This window comes from Ictalurus furcatus, chromosome 10 (assembly GCF_023375685.1).
Source record: "Ictalurus furcatus strain D&B chromosome 10, Billie_1.0, whole genome shotgun sequence".
In the NCBI taxonomy this organism is placed as follows: domain Eukaryota; kingdom Metazoa; phylum Chordata; class Actinopteri; order Siluriformes; family Ictaluridae; genus Ictalurus; species Ictalurus furcatus.
The window spans coordinates 1,809,946-1,832,795 of NC_071264.1; the positions used below are offsets into that span (position 1 = coordinate 1,809,946).

Below are 22,850 nucleotides of genomic sequence, written 5' to 3' on the forward strand. Positions count from 1 at the left end.
CAAACGAAACAAGTCGAAAACTCTTTCCGCAAATAAATACGATTTATTATGAGTGTTTACATGTTTTAATATTGCTTATTTATTTATATATTTATGTCAATGAATTATTATTCTTTTAATATCCTGTCAGGTTTATATCTTGCATCTCGTAATAATTTGCAAGAGACGTACCCATAGGTGTCTCCTTGGTCACGCAAATGGAGAACAGCATTATTATGACCAAAAGTATGTGGACACCTGACCACCCCTCACACCCATCACATATGTGCTTCTTCCCCAAACTGTTGCCACAAAGTTTGAAGCAGTTGTCCAGAATGTCCTTGTACACACACACACACACACACACACACACACACACACACAAATAAAAACACTTCATTGTTGGTTCATAATAACCTCCACAGCAGAAATCTTAATCTGTGTGGTATTAATAAAACTATTTCATGTTAGCACAGACTGAAAAGCACAGGCACTTTGCATTGCAGCCATTTTGTTTTTATTGTACATAAGCACCAGAGGGAGAGGGGAGGGTTGAGGAGCAGGAGAGCGCAGAACAACCAGGGAAAATATGTCTGTCAGAACTTAAGATTTCTCAACAAGTATATATATATATATTATCTGTTTCATCTTTTATACAATTCTTTAATACTATCCACCGTCCATTCACGAGTCTCCAACGTCTCAGCATGTTCATTCAGCATTACAAACAATAATCCTTGTCATTTTGTCATACTTTACAATTCTATCAGTTATGATCTACAGAGTGCTATTTGTATTTATTGCATTACATACGCACTTGAGGGAACGGAAAATCATCTTTGTCCTTAATAACTGGTTACATGTCCAGACAAAGGTAGTTTGTAATGATGACCGTTTCAGTCCAGTCGTCTTACTCGGCATAAAAAAGGTGGCCTGCATCTCCATCATGCCATTAAACTGTCTAATGTGTTTCCATTAGTGTGTTTTCTTTTCTTTTTTCTTTTTTGTAACACCTTACGGTCACCAGGAAACGGATGGGTTTCAGTCATCAAGCAAAAAAGACAGGACACATCACATCCATGAAAATGTGACCAGCATCAAATAATGATGAAATCCAGTCAGTGAGAAGGAAAAACAACCAAAAAAAGAAAAGGCTAGACATTGAAATTTCACATGAAACTAAGAACTGAAAGATCAATCATTTCCTAATATGCTCTTACATGTATTACAGAAATGTGTATAATAATAATAATAATAATAATAATAATAATAATAATAATTGTATGAATACAGAGACATACATTTGAACATACTGTATTACTGTATAATTATTCAGTTTGCAGTAATCCATCAATGCATCTATCTTATATCTCTAGTCACACACACAACCACTCACACACACACACACGCAGTTTTCATATTTACAGAACATTGCAGGATTGCTATTTTATCGAACCTTGTTTTGATCATGCTCTCTGTTAAAATCTTGGTTAAAGTAATAGTATGTAACTTTAGGGGACTCTGGGATTTGGGCCCTCTTACGCCCTCCCTGGTGAGAACGTGCTCCTGCAAGCGACTCCTGGAAGGTTTCACAACTGGCATGAAATCTGATGCAACAGATTATTATAATAATAAAAATCTCATTTTAATGAAAACGAAACGAAACAAAATGCACTGCCGTTTTTAACTAGGTAACGTGAGTCGCTAAGTTAGTTGCCTTTTAACTAATTTAACTGCGGCCGAGCATGCGTTTCCGTCGGCACATCATCGGTCTGTGGGGATACAACTACAGATGACTGGATTGTGTGAGGGTTGCATTCACATCTGAACATGGCCTGAGTGAGCTTGCTACTATTTCTACTACACTACACTAGTGATGAAAACAAAGCTGAATGACAAGTAAGCATGGTGGCTCCCCTCCCCCAAGGATATTTAAATACCACCCCCTCCCCCCACTGTTACACTGTGACCCAATCACCCATGAACCTGTTGGCCAACCACATCAGGCTGTCACTTCTTTTTGGCTAATAAGACCAAGCCCACCAATACAGCTCCAAGTGCTACAATAGCTCCACCAATGAGGAATGGCTTTAGGTTCTCCAGGGTCTCACAGCTGCCTCCGGCTGCCCCGTTCTCTTCCTGCACTCCCTCTTGGTTGCCATCTTGCACTGGTTTATCCGCTTCGGCGGGCGGCACAGGCTCGGCAGGAGTGGGGTTCGGTTTTGTAGGAGGTGCCGATTCTTTCTTCTCAGTCTTGGTACCTGGTTTCACGCCGCTCTTAGCCTTTGACTCCATATGGATGGTCAATGCGTTGGGGGTATTTTTTTTTTTTTTTGTCTCTCAGGTGTTTTTAGATGTCCTGGATAGAAATAAAGAAGAATAGAGCTGTATTTATGCAGGACACCGATTAGTGCACCAATGCACCAATTATTAGAATTATATTTATTTATTTATTTATATTTAGGAACGCAAAGCTTTACCAGATTGGGAATTGCTATCTGCCTGATGCCCACCTATATCCAGTGCCTGAATTTAACATCATTCATTATCTCAGACAGATGATGTGCCAAATAATTTCAAGCCAAATGTTTAATGACAATGTTAGTCAAAATCTAGGGAACCTTAATCAATTATAGATTTCTAAATATGTTTAGTGTTGTGTCATGGACACGCAATATACAGTACAAAGTAGGAATAATTATAGAGTCTTATAGTCTTATAGAGTACTCTTTGTTGCCAAAACCAGGGGTTCACAAATGTTTTGAAGCCAGGGACCTCTTTAACAGCATATATATATATATATATATATATATATATATATATATATATATATATATATATTTATGCATATATCAGCACGTTTCCTCCAGATTCTCCGGTTTCCTCCTACCTACCTAGATGGACTGGTATCCCATTCCGAAGTGTATTCCCGCGTCACCCCACAATCCTAACCAGGATAAAGCAGTTGTACGTATATACATATATACATAAACATACGCAGACGGATGAGAAATTAAAGGAAAGGATGTTCAGTGACTTCTCTATCCCGAGTCACGAGTGTGTATGACTTTAACACTGCGCCGACACATGAAGCCTTGAGTGACCATGCTGAGATGTTCGCCAAAGGGCAATTACTAGGCTTTCAGCATAACATCCGGTAGAGTCGTCTCGTGGGAAAGTATGTGTGTGTGTGTGTGTGTCTAAATGCAGCCACAAAGATCCTCGTAACCAAGAATAGACAGCCCTTTTTGCTCTTGATTCCCCCCCTCCCCCCCACACACACACATACACAATGCAAATATGTGATACATCACCCGACACGAAACAAAGCTGTCTTGTGCAACCACAGCCACATAATTCAAGTGTGTTATATTCTCCTTCTGTCCCTCCCGGTGTCTCTGTAAAACTACATGAGTCATACGCAGCACTCATGGAGGACAAGAGAGGGCGAGGACTCAGTGAGGGAATGAATAAGAAGACAAAGAGGAGACAATGAGAGCGAGAGAGGAACAAGCTGAGTCCTAAAAGAAAAACAAAAAGATATAGACAACAGAAAAAGGTGTAATGGTTGAGTTAGGCAGAGTTCAGCCTTCCAGGCCACAGGCCTCCTTATTCCCCCCCACTGGAAATGGCATCATAAATAAAATAGCAGAAAGACAACCTACCTTCTTCTGTCCTTCCTTTCCTCCTCTGTGACCTTGTGATGACCTTGTGCCGACAGAGTAGATAGAAGACTCAGAGCTGGCCTTTAAGTGACACTGAGACAGGCCGCAAATCGTCCTCAAGGAGAAACTGGGAATGAAGGGAAGTGCAATGATGGAGGATGCAGCAGGGATCTGAGGACAGAGAGGAGGTGGGACGTACCACTTCAGCTTCTAACGGAGGGGGTGGAGGAGTGTGCAACTGGAAGGTATCGTTTCTGTGGACTGAAAATAGGAATCCAGCCCACTGTGTGTGTATGTGAGTGTGTGTGTGTGTGTGTGTTTGTGTGTGTGTGTGTGTGTGTTAAGCTGTTGAGTTAGCATGGGTGTCGTGTTATGAAACAAACTACACAGATCTGTTTGAAAAGATAAAGGAACTGTTCAGGCACAAATTCAATGATTACATGCCTGAATCAACACACACTCATCATCTGGCTCTCTGACACTATTTATACATAAACACTCTCCTAAAATATCAGAATATGTCCCTATATAAAATATTGAATATATTGAATATTGTTTTATATATACAAAGTGGCACTATATTATGATCCCAGTCACTTCTAACATCCAATTCCATCATCAAACTTTGGGCCACGCCCCCTAACAGAGTCTGAAACAGTGTTGGCACCTTAGACATTTTGTTGCAAAATTTAGTGACATTTTAGACCCCTTTATATGTGGGGGAAAAGAACTATCCAATCTAATGACTTCCAAACAACCAATCACTGATCACCATCGTTCCTAGCAACCAATCACTTATCATATTGTTTCAAATGACTAATCACTGATCACCATTGTACACAACAACCAATCACTGATCACCCACGCACAAACTCTATTCTTGGCAATATTTACAAGTAACCTTCTCCTTCAAGTCTATTTCATTTTTTCTTTATATATATATATATATATATATATATATATATATATATATATATATATATATATATATATATATATATATATTCTATACTGACAAAACTCTGTTCTATTCTATTCTAAGAAAAAATCCTCCTTTTTGCATGTAACACGTTTCAATCAATATGCAAATGTCATGACTGTTCACTGAATATGCTAATTATTCGTCAGCAGATATGCAAATGACTCTCTTGTGGCAAATTTGGCGTCATGTGGCATCTTGTAACGACTTTCAGAGCGTCAGATTCAGACAAGGGGCCCTGAAACCAAATGTGTGCGGAGATTAAAAAGACGGCTGATACGGCTGGGCTTAGCTCTCTTCGTCCGTTTTAAACAGAGAACACTGCGTCCGTGTTAGGAGTAACGTCAGGAGTCAACCTCGTATTGTACGTTTGTTTTAATCAGCGCTCTAGCAGACTCTTTTGTGCATACCAGAGAAACATTGTGCAGATGCCCATGACGTCATATGTCGCTTAGTGACGTCATCTTAACCCAAATGGCAAGTACGGAGATATTGATCCCAAAACCTTTCTGTCAGACTGGAAGATTAACATCATCAGTCAATCGTCATTGTATTATATAGTGCAAAAGGTGTTTGGGGGTAAACAGCTGCGTAAGCATCAGGAAATGACGCAGCAGCTCCAGGTTCAATCTTCAACGCCTTCCTGTTGTGTTTATTTTCTACATAAGTGCGTTACAGTACATAGACTATGAAACAATGCCATTTACAGCAGGTAGTAGTACACTAAGTGTCCAGTAGGAGGCCTTTTCCGGACCCTCGCTATTCACGAAGCAGAGTGACGCCGTGACTTACGCAAACGTCGCAACGTGAAAGAAGCGCTTTCATGGATCTGTGTGTGGTTGCCATGTTGGGGGATTTAACTCCCGTTTGTGTTTGTGATGGGGTTGAATTGTTCTTGGCTGGGTGCGTGGTGATGATTACAGTCATGGAATTATTTTAAAACTGGTATTACTTCATCATACACTCATTACAAAAAACAATTCAAATCATTCACCCACACCCAGTCATTCCTGAGTGACATAAGGCTGATTTCTCAGAGGTCTGGTATGTACAGTATCACACCTAAAAGGCTGGGAAGGTGACAGAATGACGCAATTCAGTAACGCGTTACGTAATCAGGATACAAAAAAGGTAACTGTAAGCCGTTACGTCAAAAACAGAGTAATCAGATTACAGGTACGTTTTGTAAAAAAAAACAACAAAAAAAAACAACAAATTTTTTTTATACTACCACGATTACAATTTTTTTTCATTTAAAACCAAAACAATGAATCTTTTTGACATAACGCAATATAGACAGCTGCTTGATTATAGTTCTGGTTCTCTCTCGCCAGTCGTGGCTCCTGGTGCAGGCGTTATTATATTATATATTATATATTATGTAGGTTCCATTAAAACCCAGACAAGAAGATGGGGCAACACTACGGTACACACTATCTTTTAGAAAATATTCGCTGTGTACAAAACCCCAAGCCAACTAATATTTATCCTTGGAGTGTGAGAAAGCAAATGCAACTGGCTTTACTACTGCATAAAGCCATTCTTCAAACACTGTTACAGTCGTAGACCGTAAATACATTTTTATTAGCTGTGTGTGTGTATGTATATAGACCGTAAATACAGTTTTATTAGGTGTGTGTGTGTGTGTGTGTGTGTGTGTGTGTATATATATATATATATATATATATATATATATATATATATATATATATATAATCACATCCTTCTGGGGGAAAGACTAAAAAAAAACATAATGCTTATAAAATAGATTTAATACATTTGTTTAAGGTGCTCCTCATTCTAAAAAAAAAAAAGCAAAAAGAAGAAAAGAAATCCTTTTACAATGATTAAAATATAATAGTCTGACAATCCTTTCTGCAAGTGCACACTGGTACGAGTAGAGATGAATTAAATGACTAACCAACTAACTATAGAAATAAATAGATTAGTACTATTATACAGCTGCAAACATCTGTTAGTTGAAGCAAAAACGAAAGGAACATGGTCCTTCTTTCTAAGTGATGAAATGTTGCTGGGTGATGCATGAATTTCCCGAATAGCGAGAAAAAATGGCATTATATGAGCAAAAGTTTGTGGACATCAGATCATCACACCACACGCATGATACGCAATGATCTGGCAACCCTGGCATTAGGGTCCAACCTACTGTACAACCCAACGCACATAGCAACGTGTTAAACAGTATGTGTGTATAATAATGTGTGTGCGTGTGTGTGTGTGTGTGCGTGTGTGTGTGTTCGCGCGCGTACAGCTCTCCCATGCTGTTTAGTATGACATGTCGCCCAGTGTTACGCAAACTACGTTGAGGGCGCAGCTGGGAATGGAGAGCGCTGCGGGCTGGGAGAGAGGAGAATCCCAGCAACGCCCGTTTTCCTCGGAAGCAGCTCGCCAGATCGCAGGGAAGAAGGAAGACAGCAGTCTGTGCGCTGAGACGCTGAGCTGCTCCACTCGTCAACGTACAGAAAGAATATAAGAGGAAGGAAGCGGGAAGAGAAGTCACACCCTGGCTGAGGGATTACGCGCTGCTCAGAGCCTGGCACTGCTCAGACCGACGACGCAAATGCGTAAAGACGGATATTTGGAGACCGGTGTGGCCGGGGAAGCGCGTACCGAGGACATCTGAGCTGGACCTGCTGCTGGAGCTCTCCCTGACCCGGCTCAGGGGACACTGGGGACACTGGGGACGGGTCGCAGAGCCTGCATTTGCTCTGAAGCGGGTTTTAAAGTGGACACTGCACCAGGGACAGGATTTCTGAGCTGTTTTCGGAGAAGGTCTGACTCGGACGTTTGTACGGACTGTATTAGGACATGATGATGACTTGCTTTGTCCTGAACCTAATTTCTAAGGAGACTAAATCACAGAGGATGTAAAGAAGGCTTGTCTTTTTTCTATAGGTATTAGCAGGCACACTTGGTCCTAAACTGGTCATATTGACTATTTCTTTATTATTATTATTATTATTATTATTATTATTATTATTATTATTTATGAGTGTCAGGACACGCCGCAGACAGGGACAGACAGCTTGGCTCTTTTAGTCCTTCTCTCCCACCGTTTCTTCGCTCGTAGAGACATCTGGGTGGCGATCTGCGGAGGATGGGAGAGAGAACAGGAGCACAGACGACGACGACGGTCTCGGGAAGACGCCGTCCTAAAACAGGTGAGAGACTTGTTGTTACGGGCGCCCCTCAGCACGGATCAGCATGGGCTGTTCACACGTATTCCAGGCTCTGTGCAACATCCAGCTCTTCTCATTGGTCATTCTGTTAGTGTGTGTGTGTGTGTGTGAGAGAGAGAGAGAGAGAGAGAGAGAGAGAGGCAGTGGAGTGCATACTAATGTCCTCAGATCCCTCACCATTCATCAGCGTTCTTCATCATTTCTCCTGGAACGTGTCGCCTCAAATGCAGATCTTATTTGCGATCACGTTGCAATAGGTTGCACAGGCATTTCCGTTCCTGTATGTGCAGTGTGTGCAGCACACACACTGTGCTAATCACAAGCATCAGGCATGCTGATACACACACTCACACATACACACACACACACTCACACACACTCACACACACAGATACACAAGCTGCTGGGAGAAGGAAATAATGCTATACGCAAAAAGCTTTCACGTAGACGCATTAATGGCCTGGTTGTGGTTCGGATATCGAAGGCGTTTAATGGAAGCAGTGGACGCTGTCCCCGAGGGGGAAGTGCATTCGCGTTCACGTCGAATGAGAACTGACAGGATGGGATGACTGTAAGGACGAATTTGGAGCAGATGATCGCTTGTGCACGGTGTTCTCGTGCAAAAATAAATAAATAAATATCGAGAACGAGATACTCTCAGAGAAGACAAATCCCATAATGCTGTTCACCCGTGAACGAGTCCAAAACATTACAGGCAGGACTGTGTCTCGTTTCGAAACAAGCGTAAGAGCAGGTCTAATGTCGCTGCATGTCCAGTCTGGAACGATATCAACGTGATGCGCAGGTTGGTGTTGGAGACTTAATCTGCTGTGAGTCTGCTGGCTGCTTCTCTATCTACGTCACGATCAAGTACAGGTGTATGAAGCTGAAATATCGTTTCTTCACGTCTACAGCAGCACAGCAGTGCTCTGGCCGGTCGTGGCACTAAAGGTAGCACAGAATATGGTCCAAATGCTGATCCAATACTTAGTGTCCAAGCAAACTCTGCCAGGTTTTGTTAGCAAGTTATGTAAAACACAGCTAGGTGTGATGATGGTGGTGTTTAAAAACATGTCCTAGATCTCTGTGCAGGATCTGTGCCATCCCACGCATCCCACAGATGAGAAAATCTGATGCCAGAATGATTTCTGATTTTGTATTTTATATACACACACGTATTGTGTCTCATAATATTTATAATATTCATAATTATTAACGCTAACATAGCTAATCCGTGCTGTGCTACACCTAAACCGTCGCTATAGACCGTGTCATTATCGTAGACGTTCTAGACATTCTATAGACATCATCATCGGTATATACATTATCATCGTCCTAGTCAGTGAAATTCCTAAAGTCATTATCAGCACCATAAATGTTAGAATTGCTATAGACATGATCGTTTCCATAGGCATTTTCACTGCTATATAAGGTATCGTTGTTTTATTAATTTATATATATATATATAAAACATGTCAAATGTTTAAACTGAGGAAATGTACCATTTTAAGAGAACAATGAGGTCATTTTGAATTCGATGACCACAACACGTCTGAAAAAAAGTCTTCGCAAACGAAAATTGTTCCACAAACGGTAGACGTGGGGTTTTCCCGCGCAGATCGGAGAACCTCTACCCATCTTTACTTCTGAAATCCTCTTTTATACCCAATCATCTTCCTGACCGGTTCCCAATTAACCTCCAGCTAGTTCTTTCTGATAACACTTCCTTCTCCGGCCTTTCGTCGTCCCCCCTCCCCGTCCCGACTTTTTTGAGACGTGTTGCGGCCGTCGAATTCTTAAACAGCCTCATCCCCAACCCCCCCACCCCCACCTTAAAACGGTACATTCTCCTCAGTGTTCAACATTTGACACGTTTTCCGCAGATACCGTACGGGTTTTGTGACGTTCTGTATTTATTTTTATTTACGTTTCACACGCCCCAACTTTGTTTTGGAACCGGGGACGCAGAAATTGCTATAGACGTTAGAGTATAAGCGTTACAGATTTAATCTTCATTATAGACATGATTGAGTGGAGATAGACTGTAGCTATATAATGTCCGCCCCCCAAAAAAAGAACGAATAAAAAGGTATGTGGTTATTTTCCACAGTTTGTATTATCGTCCATAATTTGCTTGTCATACCATCGAGCTGCATTAACGTGGACTAGTTTTTAGCCGAGTTTAGCCAGTGAATGTATTATTTATCCTCCTCTGGGTACATATAAAATTAATAAAGGCCTCCTATTTCTCTCTAATTATTAATTTCTGGATTGTGAATTGATCGAAGGCTTTAATAGTATGGCAGTCAAGGTGGGTGTTAAATAACACTGCTTAATTGGCTTTGTGTTAACAACTCTCTCTTTCTCACACACACACACACACACACACACACACATTTGTTATGTAAAGTAGATTTTGTAATAATTCATGGAGTTGATGTCTTGCTGCTTTTCTCTCACTTTGTGTCTCATGGAGGTGATGGAAGTCTTATGCTTACCTTTAAAAAAAACAAAGCCTGTTGTTAAGTGCAGTAATGTAGACGGAAGTCGCATTCTAAAGCGCTTCGTGTATTTGCTTGGCTCCCAGCAGGTAAACAGACTTTGCCGTGTATGTCCACAGAGACGTGGCTCCTCTCTCGGCCCACACTCACGGGGTGTGTTTGATAACTGGGCGGCGAGAGTCTGAGCAAACATCTCTGTGCGGATTTTAGACAAAAATGGGAAGTGAAACGATTCCTAGAGACCGCTCTCAGACAATTTACAGCATTTTTACATGCGTAACGGGTTTAACAGCACGACTCGTTGAGTGACAGACGCAGTGACTGTCTACTAGTCGTAAATCAAGGCGACTAGACTCATTTCAATAATTGTTCAGACACAAAAAATCAGGACTTGTCTGAAATGAGCTTCTTCGGCCTTTAACGGAACTTTCTTTGTATCATTCTTTCATTAATAATAAATAAATAAATATTTTTTTTGGTCAGTGTTGGCAAGTTGCCGTGGTATAAGAACTTCTCGGGGCGAGTCTGGTGGCTCTGGAACGTCTTATTTCACGCTTGTAAATTCGGTGGAAACTTGGCTGTTGTCTTGCACAATAGTGTTTTATTCTCATAATGCTCCTGTAACACAGAGGAAGCGTTTATTTATATCCTCAGAGCCACTAACACTTGGGCTGCATTCCCAGGCTGCACTGAATAGTTTGCCAGTACACCACTGGTGTGTTTACTATTTAGGCATGCTACATAGTGCACATTCTGCAGGTTGGGATGGGGCCCCGAATGTTTTCTGAACACTTGCAGTCTGTGAAATGAAGCTATGCAGTTTGTTATTGTCCTGTTTACTAACAATCAGGTTCGTGCCTGGTTTATTATGAAAATGGGAATGAATTTGTGCTATGTTTTACTATAACACTAGTCTGTGCTTAGTCTTTACTATAACTCTGTGCTTTAGTCTTTACTATAACACTAGTCTGTGCTTAGTCTTTACTATAACTCTGTGCTTAGTCTTTACTATAACACTAGTCTGTGCTTAGTCTTTACTATAACTCTGTGCTTAGTCTTTACTATAACACTAGTCTGTGCTTAGTCTTTACTATAACTCTGTGCTTAGTCTTTACTATAACTCTGTGCTTAGTCTTTACTATAACTCTGTGCTTAGTCTTTACTATAACTCTGTGCTTCATCTTTACTATAACACTAGTCTGTGCTTAGTCTTTACTATAACACTAGTCTGTGCTTAGTCTTTACTATAACTCTATGCTTAGTCTTTACTATAACTCTATGCTTAGTCTTTAATATAACTCTGTGCTTAGTCTTTAATATAACGCTGTGCTTCGTCTTTACTATAACTCTGTGCTTAGTCTTTAATATAACTCTATGCTTAGTCTTTACTATAGCTCTATGCTTAGTCTTTACTATAACTCTATGCTTAGTCTTTAATATAACTCTGTGCTTAGTCTTTACTATAACTCTGTGCTTAGTCTTTACTATAACTCTATGCTTAGTCTTTACTATAACTCTATGCTTAGTCTTTAATATAACTCTGTGCTTCGTCTTTACTATAACTCTGTGCTTAGTCTTTAATATAACGCTGTGCTTAGTCTTTACTATAACTCTGTGCATAGTCTTTACTATAACTCTGTGCTTAGTCTTTAATATAACGCTGTGCTTCGTCTTTACTATAACTCTGTGCTTAGTCTTTAATATAACTCTATGCTTAGTCTTTACTATAACTCTATGCTTAGTCTTTACTATAACTCTGTGCTTAGTCTTTAATATAACGCTGTGCTTCGTCTTTACTATAACTCTGTGCTTAGTCTTTACTATAACTCTGTGCTTAGTCTTTACTATAACTCTGTGCTTAGTCTTTACTATAACACTAGTCTGTGCTTAGTCTTTACTATAACTCTGTGCTTAGTCTTTACTATAACACTAGTCTGTGCTTAGTCTTTACTATAACTCTGTGCTTAGTCTTTACTATAACACTAGTCTGTGCTTAGTCTTTACTATAACTCTGTGCTTCATCTTTACTATAACACTAGTCTGTGCTTAGTCTTTAACACTATAACTGTGCTTAGTCTTTACTATAACACTAGTCTGTGCTTAGTCTTTACTATAACTCTGTGCTTAGTCTTTAATATAACGCTGTGCTTAGTCTTTACTATAACACTAGTCTGTGCTTAGTCTTTACTATAACTCTGTGCTTCATCTTTACTATAACACTAGTCTGTGCTTAGTCTTTAACACTATAACTGTGCTTAGTCTTTACTATAACACTAGTCTGTGCTTAGTCTTTACTATAACTCTGTGCTTAGTCTTTAATATAACGCTGTGCTTAGTCTTTACTATAACACTAGTCTGTGCTTAGTCTTTACTATAACTCTGTGCTTCATCTTTACTATAACACTAGTCTGTGCTTAGTCTTTAACACTATAACTGTGCTTAGTCTTTACTATAACACTAGTCTGTGCTTAGTCTTTACTATAACTCTGTGCTTAGTCTTTACTATAACGTTGTGCTTAGTCTTTACTATAACACTAGTCTGTGCTTAGTCTTTACTATAACTCTGTGCTTAGTCTTTAATATAACTCTGTGCTTAGTCTTTACTATAACGCTGTGCTTAGTCTTTACTATAACTCTGTGCTTAGTCTTTAATATAACTCTGTGCTTAGTCTTTATTATAACTGTGCTTAGTCTTTACTATAACGCTAGTCTGTGCTTAGTCTTTACTATAACTCTGTGCTTAGTCTTTACTATAACTCTGTGCTTAGTCTTTACTATAACACTAGTCTGTGCTTAGTCTTTACTATAACACTAGTCTGTGCTTAGTCTTTACTATAACTCTGTGTTTAGTCTTTACTGTAACTCTAGTCTTGCTTAGTCTTTACTATAACTCTGTGCTTAGTCTTTACTATAACACTAGTCTGTGCTTAGTCTTTAATATAACACTATGCTTCGTCTTTACTATAACGCTGTGCTTAGTCTTTACTATAACACTAGTCTGTGCTTAGTCTTTAATATAACACTAGTCTGTGCTTAGTCTTTAATATAACACTAGTCTGTGCTTAGTCTTTACTATAACACTAGTCTGTGCTTAGTCTTTACTATAACACTGTGCTTAGTCTTTACTATAACACTAGTCTGTGCTTAGTCTTTACTATAACACTGTGCTTAGTCTTTACTATAACTCTGTGCTTAGTCTTTACTATAACACTAGTCTGTGCTTCATCTTTACTATAACACTAGTCTGTGCTTAGTCTTTAACACTATAACTCTGTGCTTAGTCTTTACTATAACACTAGTCTGTGCTTAGTCTTTACTATAACTCTGTGCTTAGTCTTTACTATAACACTAGTCTGTGCTTAGTCTTTACTATAACTCTGTGCTTAGTCTTTACTATAACTCTGTGCTTAGTCTTTACTATAACGCTGTGCTTAGTCTTTACTATAACACTAGTCTGTGCTTAGTCTTTACTATAACGCTGTGCTTAGTCTTTACTATAACGCTGTGCTTAGTCTTTACTATAGCACTAGTCTGTGCTTAGTCTTTACTATAACTCTGTGCTTAGTCTTTACTATAACGCTGTGCTTAGTCTTTACTATAACACTAGTCTGTGCTTAGTCTTTACTATAACACTAGTCTGTGCTTAGTCTTTACTATAACTCTATGCTTAGTCTTTACTATAACACTAGTCTGTGCTTAGTCTTTACTATAACACTAGTCTGTGCTTAGTCTTTACTATAACTCTGTGCTTAGTCTTTACTATAACACTGGTCTGTGCTTAGTCTTTAATATAACACTATGCTTCGTCTTTACTATAACGCTGTGCTTAGTCTTTACTATAACACTAGTCTGTGCTTAGTCTTTAATATAACACTAGTCTGTGCTTAGTCTTTAATATAACACTAGTCTGTGCTTAGTCTTTACTATAACACTAGTCTGTGCTTAGTCTTTACTATAACACTGTGCTTAGTCTTTACTATAACACTAGTCTGTGCTTAGTCTTTACTATAACACTGTGCTTAGTCTTTACTATAACTCTGTGCTTAGTCTTTACTATAACACTAGTCTGTGCTTCATCTTTACTATAACACTAGTCTGTGCTTAGTCTTTAACACTATAACTCTGTGCTTAGTCTTTACTATAACACTAGTCTGTGCTTAGTCTTTACTATAACTCTGTGCTTAGTCTTTACTATAACACTAGTCTGTGCTTAGTCTTTACTATAACTCTGTGCTTAGTCTTTACTATAACTCTGTGCTTAGTCTTTACTATAACGCTGTGCTTAGTCTTTACTATAACACTAGTCTGTGCTTAGTCTTTACTATAACGCTGTGCTTAGTCTTTACTATAACGCTGTGCTTAGTCTTTACTATAGCACTAGTCTGTGCTTAGTCTTTACTATAACTCTGTGCTTAGTCTTTACTATAACGCTGTGCTTAGTCTTTACTATAACACTAGTCTGTGCTTAGTCTTTACTATAACACTAGTCTGTGCTTAGTCTTTACTATAACTCTATGCTTAGTCTTTACTATAACACTAGTCTGTGCTTAGTCTTTACTATAACACTAGTCTGTGCTTAGTCTTTACTATAACTCTGTGCTTAGTCTTTACTATAACACTGGTCTGTGCTTAGTCTTTAATATAACACTATGCTTCGTCTTTACTATAACGCTGTGCTTAGTCTTTACTATAACACTAGTCTGTGCTTAGTCTTTAATATAACACTAGTCTGTGCTTAGTCTTTAATATAACACTAGTCTGTGCTTAGTCTTTACTATAACACTAGTCTGTGCTTAGTCTTTACTATAACACTGTGCTTAGTCTTTACTATAACACTAGTCTGTGCTTAGTCTTTACTATAACACTGTGCTTAGTCTTTACTATAACTCTGTGCTTAGTCTTTACTATAACACTAGTCTGTGCTTCATCTTTACTATAACACTAGTCTGTGCTTAGTCTTTAACACTATAACTCTGTGCTTAGTCTTTACTATAACACTAGTCTGTGCTTAGTCTTTACTATAACTCTGTGCTTAGTCTTTACTATAACACTAGTCTGTGCTTAGTCTTTACTATAACTCTGTGCTTAGTCTTTACTATAACTCTGTGCTTAGTCTTTACTATAACGCTGTGCTTAGTCTTTACTATAACACTAGTCTGTGCTTAGTCTTTACTATAACGCTGTGCTTAGTCTTTACTATAACGCTGTGCTTAGTCTTTACTATAGCACTAGTCTGTGCTTAGTCTTTACTATAACTCTGTGCTTAGTCTTTACTATAACGCTGTGCTTAGTCTTTACTATAACACTAGTCTGTGCTTAGTCTTTACTATAACACTAGTCTGTGCTTAGTCTTTACTATAACTCTATGCTTAGTCTTTACTATAACACTAGTCTGTGCTTAGTCTTTACTATAACACTAGTCTGTGCTTAGTCTTTACTATAACTCTGTGCTTAGTCTTTACTATAACTCTGGTTTGGAATTTTTCTGAGGTCTTCACTTTTTCAGCTGTTGTTTTAGAGAAAATAAAGGAATATCACAGAGCTAAAAAAAAAAGAAAAGAAAAGAAATGTGCATCTCTTAATGTGCACGGTGCTTCAGATATACATGACTCAGATGTAGTGGGACAGAAGAATGTACATTTATACATAACCTATAATGGATGTTTCATTACTGAGGTGTTAAATAGTTTCGCTCACTAATGCGAAAATAATAGTGATTAGTGATCAGTGTAGTTATAGTGGACCGGAACAGGCAAGAACGCTGCTTTCTGTGTGCTGTGTTTTTAAGTCCTCTCACTGAAACATGTGCATACTGTGTGTGTGTTTGTGTTTTTAATCTTTATGTACTATTATGTATTATATGTAAATGTAGTATCAGTGGGACTCGGTGAAACTTTCTAAAATATCACGCAATATGAGAAAGTTCAGTGACGATAAAGAGGACGTGCATGTGGCTTCGCTGCTAGGCAACCGTTTGGCAACAGCGAGGCGTTGTGTGTTCAAGTGAGCGTACACACACTTTGGGTGGAAACTAAACACACCTCGAAGTCATTTCTGTCCTGGAAGCATTATTATTATTACACTCCGTACGTACGTCACCTGATAGTTAGTTGATCATGGAGAACATGTGAACTATATAACACTGCGACGTAGTGAAACAGCTCAAGCACATCACATGTGCAGCTCAAGAGGCAGAAAAAATAATCAATCGCCTTCTCGTCGAACGGCTCAAAGACAACGTCATATATTATTTTATATTATTATATCATATAATATCCTTCTCGTTTCTATAGTAACAGCTCGTTCACGGTTGACCGAGGAACCTGTCTGCTTGTTGCTACGGGGAAGTTTTCTGTAAGGAGATGTTTATTTCATAGCTATGGAAGGAGTCTCCAGTGTCAGGAACGACCGTTTACAGCTGCTGGATATAAGTGTATATATGGTTAAAGGAAATCAAAGACTGTTTGTTGATACATTTTAAGATATCGAATAAGCAGATAGAACATTTTAAACATCTCGTATATTCAGTTCTCTCTCTCTCTCTGGTTGTCTCTTGTCCTCTAGTCATGCCCTATTTATTTTTTTTTAGCATCCTTTGTCATCACGCTGCGTTCCTTCACGCTCCTCCTCCTCCTCCTCGCAGACCCACATTGCACACCTCCTTTTATTTGTCCTTTCTTCAACCTCTTTTCCTTGCCCCAGAATCCTAACACTCGTTCGCCTTTTCGATTAACCGTCTGTCCATCCATCACTGCTGTGTTTATTGCTTCAGGAATCATCTTTCTGTTTAGTCTAAAGACTAAAGAGTCGATGAGGAAGGATGGTTCTTGAACATATCATTTGTTTTGGATGTATATATATATATATATATATAGGCAGATATTTCTCCTGGTCTTCGTCTCTCCTTCCTTCTTCTTTGCTTCTTGTATCTCTCCTCGTGTGCAGCTGCTCCTCCTCCCGCACTTTTATCTTGCACATCCAGATTCGGTCTCTGGCACCGAACTGGCATCGTCTCCTTTTTTTAGAATGAGGACTGTGTGCCACTCACACCCACTCCGCTCTCCCTCCACCATTCCCCTCGTCTTTTGCTCAAACTCTCTCTCTCTCTCGCTCTCTCTTTCGCGTCTTACATGCTCTCTTTATCTTTGTTTCTTCTTCGTGTTTTTCTCGCTTCACTCACTGTCTTTCACTCCCACCACCGCCACCCACCCACTCGGTCCTTTTCACCTCTTTTAGCTGTGCATGTGTGTGTTTGCGTGCGTGTATATACAGTGCACATGTGCAAGTTTGAGTGTGTGCTTGCGCATCTAGGTGTGTGTGCGTGTGTGTTTTGTGTGTGTGTGTGTGTGTTTGTGCACTCAGGAATAGATGCACATACACTCCATTAATGTATAGGTGTCAGAATATGCTGTGTACCTTACACACACACACACACACACACACACACACACACACGGCAACATTTTCTGCTGCTGTGGAGCATGTGTCCTACTTTTGACACCAAAAGTGCGCTTTCGTGATGATCTCACTTCCTGCGTCTTAACACTCTGGGTGAATCCTGGGTAATGCACTGATGCATCATGACTCACCGATGCGAAGGTGGACATCAAGCTGCGTATATTTTATATAACGTTATAATCGATGGTATATTTAATGTAGTGTGCGCTCGTGTTTTGGCCTCAACTAAAATTTTAGACAAAAAAACAACAGGAATGTACCGGAAAAAAAACGGCTTGCGTTTATGGTACTGGGAAGGTGGAATTTTTCTTCATCGTCCGCCATCTTAACAGTGTGCCACAATAGATCGATGTTTGGAGCGATCCGTGATTTGCTGCTGAAGAGAAGCTTCAGAGGCCCATCACGTTACGCCACCACCACCGTGCTTCACCATGGTAATATAATGTACTGCATTTGTCAAAGGAATCCTATGAATAACAACGAGTTCAATTTGTTTTTATAATAATATTTTTTTAAAGCGATCAAACCGTGGGTAAAAACGTAGACTTGAATGCTCTACTGCTGTTGATGTTCAGCAGTTACATCATCATTATAACCACCGTCCTTTGATTTTACGCCAGTGTGTAGGTCTCTTGCTCTTTCTCTCCCCTTCCTGATTTGCGTTACCCGATACGCTTTGGCTTCGAGTGACGTTCACTGCGCCTTCTCGGGATACGGACCGATGAACCCCTGCCCTTGCTACCCAGAGATCTTCAGAACAGCCCGGTTGATCTTGGCCAGCGCTTGAGGTCTCCGAGTGCTGATTGGCTAGAGATGGAAAGGCCTGCACTGGCCTGATTCCGGCAGATCGTGGGTTGATAAGGAAGTAGGGTTTACGCAAACGCATTAGCTCACTCACTGTGAAAGTAAGAGCTCCTAATGTGTTTGTCCAGACTCTGTAATAAAGTACGGTGAGCTAGTTCGCTCGTTAAGTGCAGTCCCTGAGTGCATAATCGAGCGAGTATATGATCATCACAAGGCAGTTTTGGCTGTAAGATGCGGAGTTCTGTCCGTACGTCCTCAGCCTGCTCGTCATATCTGTCCCGGATTTCCCGCGCTACTCGTTTCACCCAGACTTTGTGACATGGACTCCACAAGGTGCTGGAAACATCCCGGGGCATTCATGCTGTGAGCAAAGGTGCATTCAGATCTGGCGAATGAGTGGTGGAAAAAAGTTTGAGACGACTTTGTGACGTGGAGCATCATCGTGCTCGAAGTGGTCATTATAAGATGGTAGACTCCCCACACCGTTACACTACCTCCACCAGCCTGAACTGTTGACATTGTTGCCATCTACATTGAGATATCCTGTTCGAGTCCAAGGACTCATTTTTTCATTGCTGCTGTCTTATCATTTTTTTTAGGCTTATGCTGAACATTTCCGTCTGCGTATCCTAATACAGTCTTCCTGTTTCGTTCGGCCTCGGAGTCGAGGTCCGTCCCGGGTGATCAGGTCTCAAGCGGACAGCGGTGATTGATTGGCTGATTCACACCTGGTGTTTTCACGTGTCTGTAATGTGTCTTCAGTGGCCACTTGTCATCACATTTCCTCAGTAGCGGGGTTGGCAAATCTGCCAAAAGGAAGCCCATGTCATTTCAAAACCAAATAATATCCAAATATACAAAAACGCAAACCTATACATTAATTATATATAAATGAATAAGAAGAATTATGATAAGAAGTGCGCACATTATGCATCCACACTTTATTTGTCAAAATAAAAACGGAGGCCATAAGTTTGCTAAGCAGTACGTTACGACAAAATAATTCAAAGAAAAGATAATTAAAGCCTCACTAGTGATGTCATGATGAACTTTACCTTAAGCTCCGCCCATACTGACCCGTCCCAATCCGGCTGTGTTTCCGCACAGTACCTGTCTCTTCCTCATCCTCTTCCTCGCTCCGAAACAGAGCAGTACCGTCCGTCTCGTTGCTCTCGCGGCCGGTAAATAAAGCTTAACGACGCGCTCTTTATACGGTAGCGGACCTGTCGAGACAAAAAGTTTTAGGACGCGTGGTGGCAGAAAAAAATGGCCGAGGTCGCAGAGCCGCATCTCCAGAGAGCTCGCCCGCCTGCTTTTTGTCAAGCGTGTGCGTTTATTTTCCAGGATGTGTTCCAGTTTTTAAATAAATAAATAAATAAATAAATCAGCAATTACAATGCATGTGTTAAGTGTGTGTGTGTGTGTGTGTGGCATTGAGGTGTGTGTCTTTTGATTCATCTCATCACATTCGATGCTACAGAACCAGTTGACCGATTATAGGGTGCGGTAACCATGGCAACCGGACAGGAGCCTCATTTTCATTGACGGTGACAAACCAATGTTGGACTAATGAACACGCTCGCTCCCCGTCTCTCTCCCTGTCTCTCTCTCCGTCTCTCTCTCTATTCTTTTATTTTTTAGCATTGCTCTTGCTCCTTATTTCCGTCTCTCTTCTATTTCCTTATTTCTGTCTTGCTCTCTGTCTGTTTTCCTCGTTCTCGGTGCCATCTGCTCTCCATGTGTTTACTGTTTGCTGATTTCGCTCTTCTCTGCAGCGTCTTTCCCTCTCTCCTCCGCCAGTCTTTTCCTCCTATGTGTTTCCTCGCCACCGATATTTTTCTTTAAGGCCGTTCTGCAAAATGCCGTGTTGATTAGGGCTGAGACGGCGTACCGGTGTGATTGTGGTATCGCGACGAGGACCGGGTTTAGCGGTTAGCACGCTCGACTCGCACCTCCTGGGTTGGGGGATCGAATCCCGCCTCCACCCTGTGTGGTCTTTGATGGCGTCATTCCGCACTTCAGCTTCTCGTCAGATTTTCTGTCCAATCGAACGCTCTCCAGAAACTGAATCGTCCCACCCAAAACATGAAAAAAATCACCTTGTTGTTGAGCATGCACGGGTCGTAAATGTGTCCTTGTCTGTTCGAACTCATGTTTTTATTCAACTGTAAGCTGGTTACGAAGTGAATCCAACGCATCCTTATTGGCTATTTAAAAAGGGAGGCGGAACCACGTGGTATGTCCCGCCCTGACTTACAGTATGTCAACATTTGGAATAATGCTGCATGTTTCATGGGGACTTTAACAGCTGGTTCCTGGCGTTTGGGTGACGGGTATAAACAGGATGTTTATTTGTACAGTCACTGACTTGAATGTGTGTGTGTGTGTGTGTGTTTCAGGGCAGTGATGCCGGGCATGGTGATGTTTCGGCGGCGCTGGTCAGTTGGCAGTGATGACCTGGTGCTGCCCGCTTTCTTCCTCTTCATACTGCACTGCATATGGTCAGCGTGTTCAGACTGTGGTGAACAAAAATATACACATCGGACATTTTATCCAAAACTTGTGTGGCCTAACCGTTATTGTTGTTGTTGTTGTTGTTGTTGTTGTTATGGTCTGTCCCTAGGCTGGTGGTGCTCTCTGTGGTTCTGTTCGGCCTCCCGTACGGCTCGGATCAGTCATGCTCCGTCACGCTGGTGGACCACGGCCGCGGCTACATGGGCATCCTGATCAGCTGCCTGATCTGTGAGAGCGCCATCATGTGGCTGAGCATGAGAGGCAGCATCCTGTACACACAGCCCCGAGAGGCTGTGCAGTACGTGCTCTATATACGGCTGGGTAAGCATTGAACACACACACACACACACACACACACACACACACTAATTCTCACTTTCAGTCCTTCTGTTTTGTTTGCCTGACCCGTTTATAACGAAGTCACAATGTTCTCTCACACCAGACATCATTTGGCTTTCGTCTTACATATCCCATAATCCTTTGCCTCAGCTTCGAGACCTGTCTAAGACCCTGGCACAGCGCAGGTTGTTTTTTATTTTGTATAAATAAGTACGTATAATGCGAAGACCTCAAATAATTCGATGTGGCAGGGTTGCCAGGTTTCAGAAAAACGTGTACAGCCCAACTGCGTCTCAGAAACCAGGTTAAAAATCCTTGAAGCGAGCCTAAAATGTTCAGTGCGTTGAGAAACTGGGAAAGGGAGGTGCGTTTTCCGTCACGAATCATTTCGAGACTGGAGAAGTCATTATAAGTTGCGTTTTCGGTCGAATTTTGGGGGAAACCGCTTGAAGCATTGCGTCGAACTGTTTCACTCGCTTTTGTTTGATTTGTTCAGCTGAAACCTGATTTGCAATGGGGTTTGAATAATGTTGATTGCAACTGTATATACTACACATATGTGTGTGTGTGTGTGTGTGTGTGTGTGTGTGTGTGTGTGTGTGTGTTCCTCAGCCATCCTGCTGGTAGAGTTGGTGTATGCGGTGGTCGGGATCGCCTGGCTGGTGCAGTACTACCAGCCCTGTTCCGACGTCACGGCCAAAAACCTCGCCCTCGGTCAGACGCACACACACACACACACACACACACACACACACACACTTTCCTTTCCTACAGCCTTTCCATCATTCATTCTTTGTTATATTTTTCATCTACCCTTTCCTGTTTTTCTTCCTTCTGTCCATCAATCAATCAATCTATCAGTCTAACACCTGTGCAAAGAGGTCATGGTGTGTGTGTGTGTGTGTGTGTGTGTGTTACAGGTATCGTGGTGTGTAACTGGTTAGTGATCTTCAGTGTGTGTTTCACCATGATGTGCACCTTTGACCCCACTGGAAGAACCTTTGTCAAGCTGAAAGCCACACGCCGCCGCCAACGCAACCTGACAACGTACACACTGAGGTACAACACACACACACACACACACACACTCTCGTGAAATACACATCGTACACACTCAGGTAACTAGTGGAACACAGAGCGGTACCCCGTGACCCTGACGGTGACCCCGTGTGAGCGTCCCGATCAGGCCGGACAATAACAGACCGCAGCACTCTATAAACAGTGCGAATACTTTCTTTATTGAGATGGAAACTGCTCTCTAGTGACCGGTGACAGTTTTACCGCTGCGGCTGCTGCTGTCAGCGTCCCTGCTCTAAGTGTGTCTGGCTGCCTTTATGATCCAGACAGCTCTGTCTTCTGTCGAGAACGGCACGGTCCTTGTAGGGGTCTGTCGCTCTCTGGCTCCTCGCTA

General features: G+C 41.0%; 1 protein-coding gene across 2 annotated transcripts in view; it reads left to right on the plus strand.

The window, feature by feature from the left end:
* The first annotated feature begins 6,718 nt into the window (after nucleotides 1–6,718).
* The window catches only part of dagla (diacylglycerol lipase, alpha), a 34,646-nt gene continuing 18,514 nt past the window's right edge, over nucleotides 6,719–22,850 (plus strand). The window contains exons 1-6 of one of the 2 annotated variants that reach the window (XM_053634265.1): nucleotides 6,719–7,539; nucleotides 7,638–7,805; nucleotides 20,986–21,087; nucleotides 21,210–21,421; nucleotides 22,052–22,153; nucleotides 22,360–22,498. In XM_053634265.1, the coding sequence (XP_053490240.1) occupies nucleotides 20,993–21,087; nucleotides 21,210–21,421; nucleotides 22,052–22,153; nucleotides 22,360–22,498 (548 nt within the window). In that variant the 5' untranslated portion in view covers nucleotides 6,719–7,539; nucleotides 7,638–7,805; nucleotides 20,986–20,992. The remainder of the gene's footprint in view (nucleotides 7,540–7,637; nucleotides 7,806–20,985; nucleotides 21,088–21,209; nucleotides 21,422–22,051; nucleotides 22,154–22,359; nucleotides 22,499–22,850) is intronic. The other variant, XM_053634266.1, reaches the window with a different exon arrangement.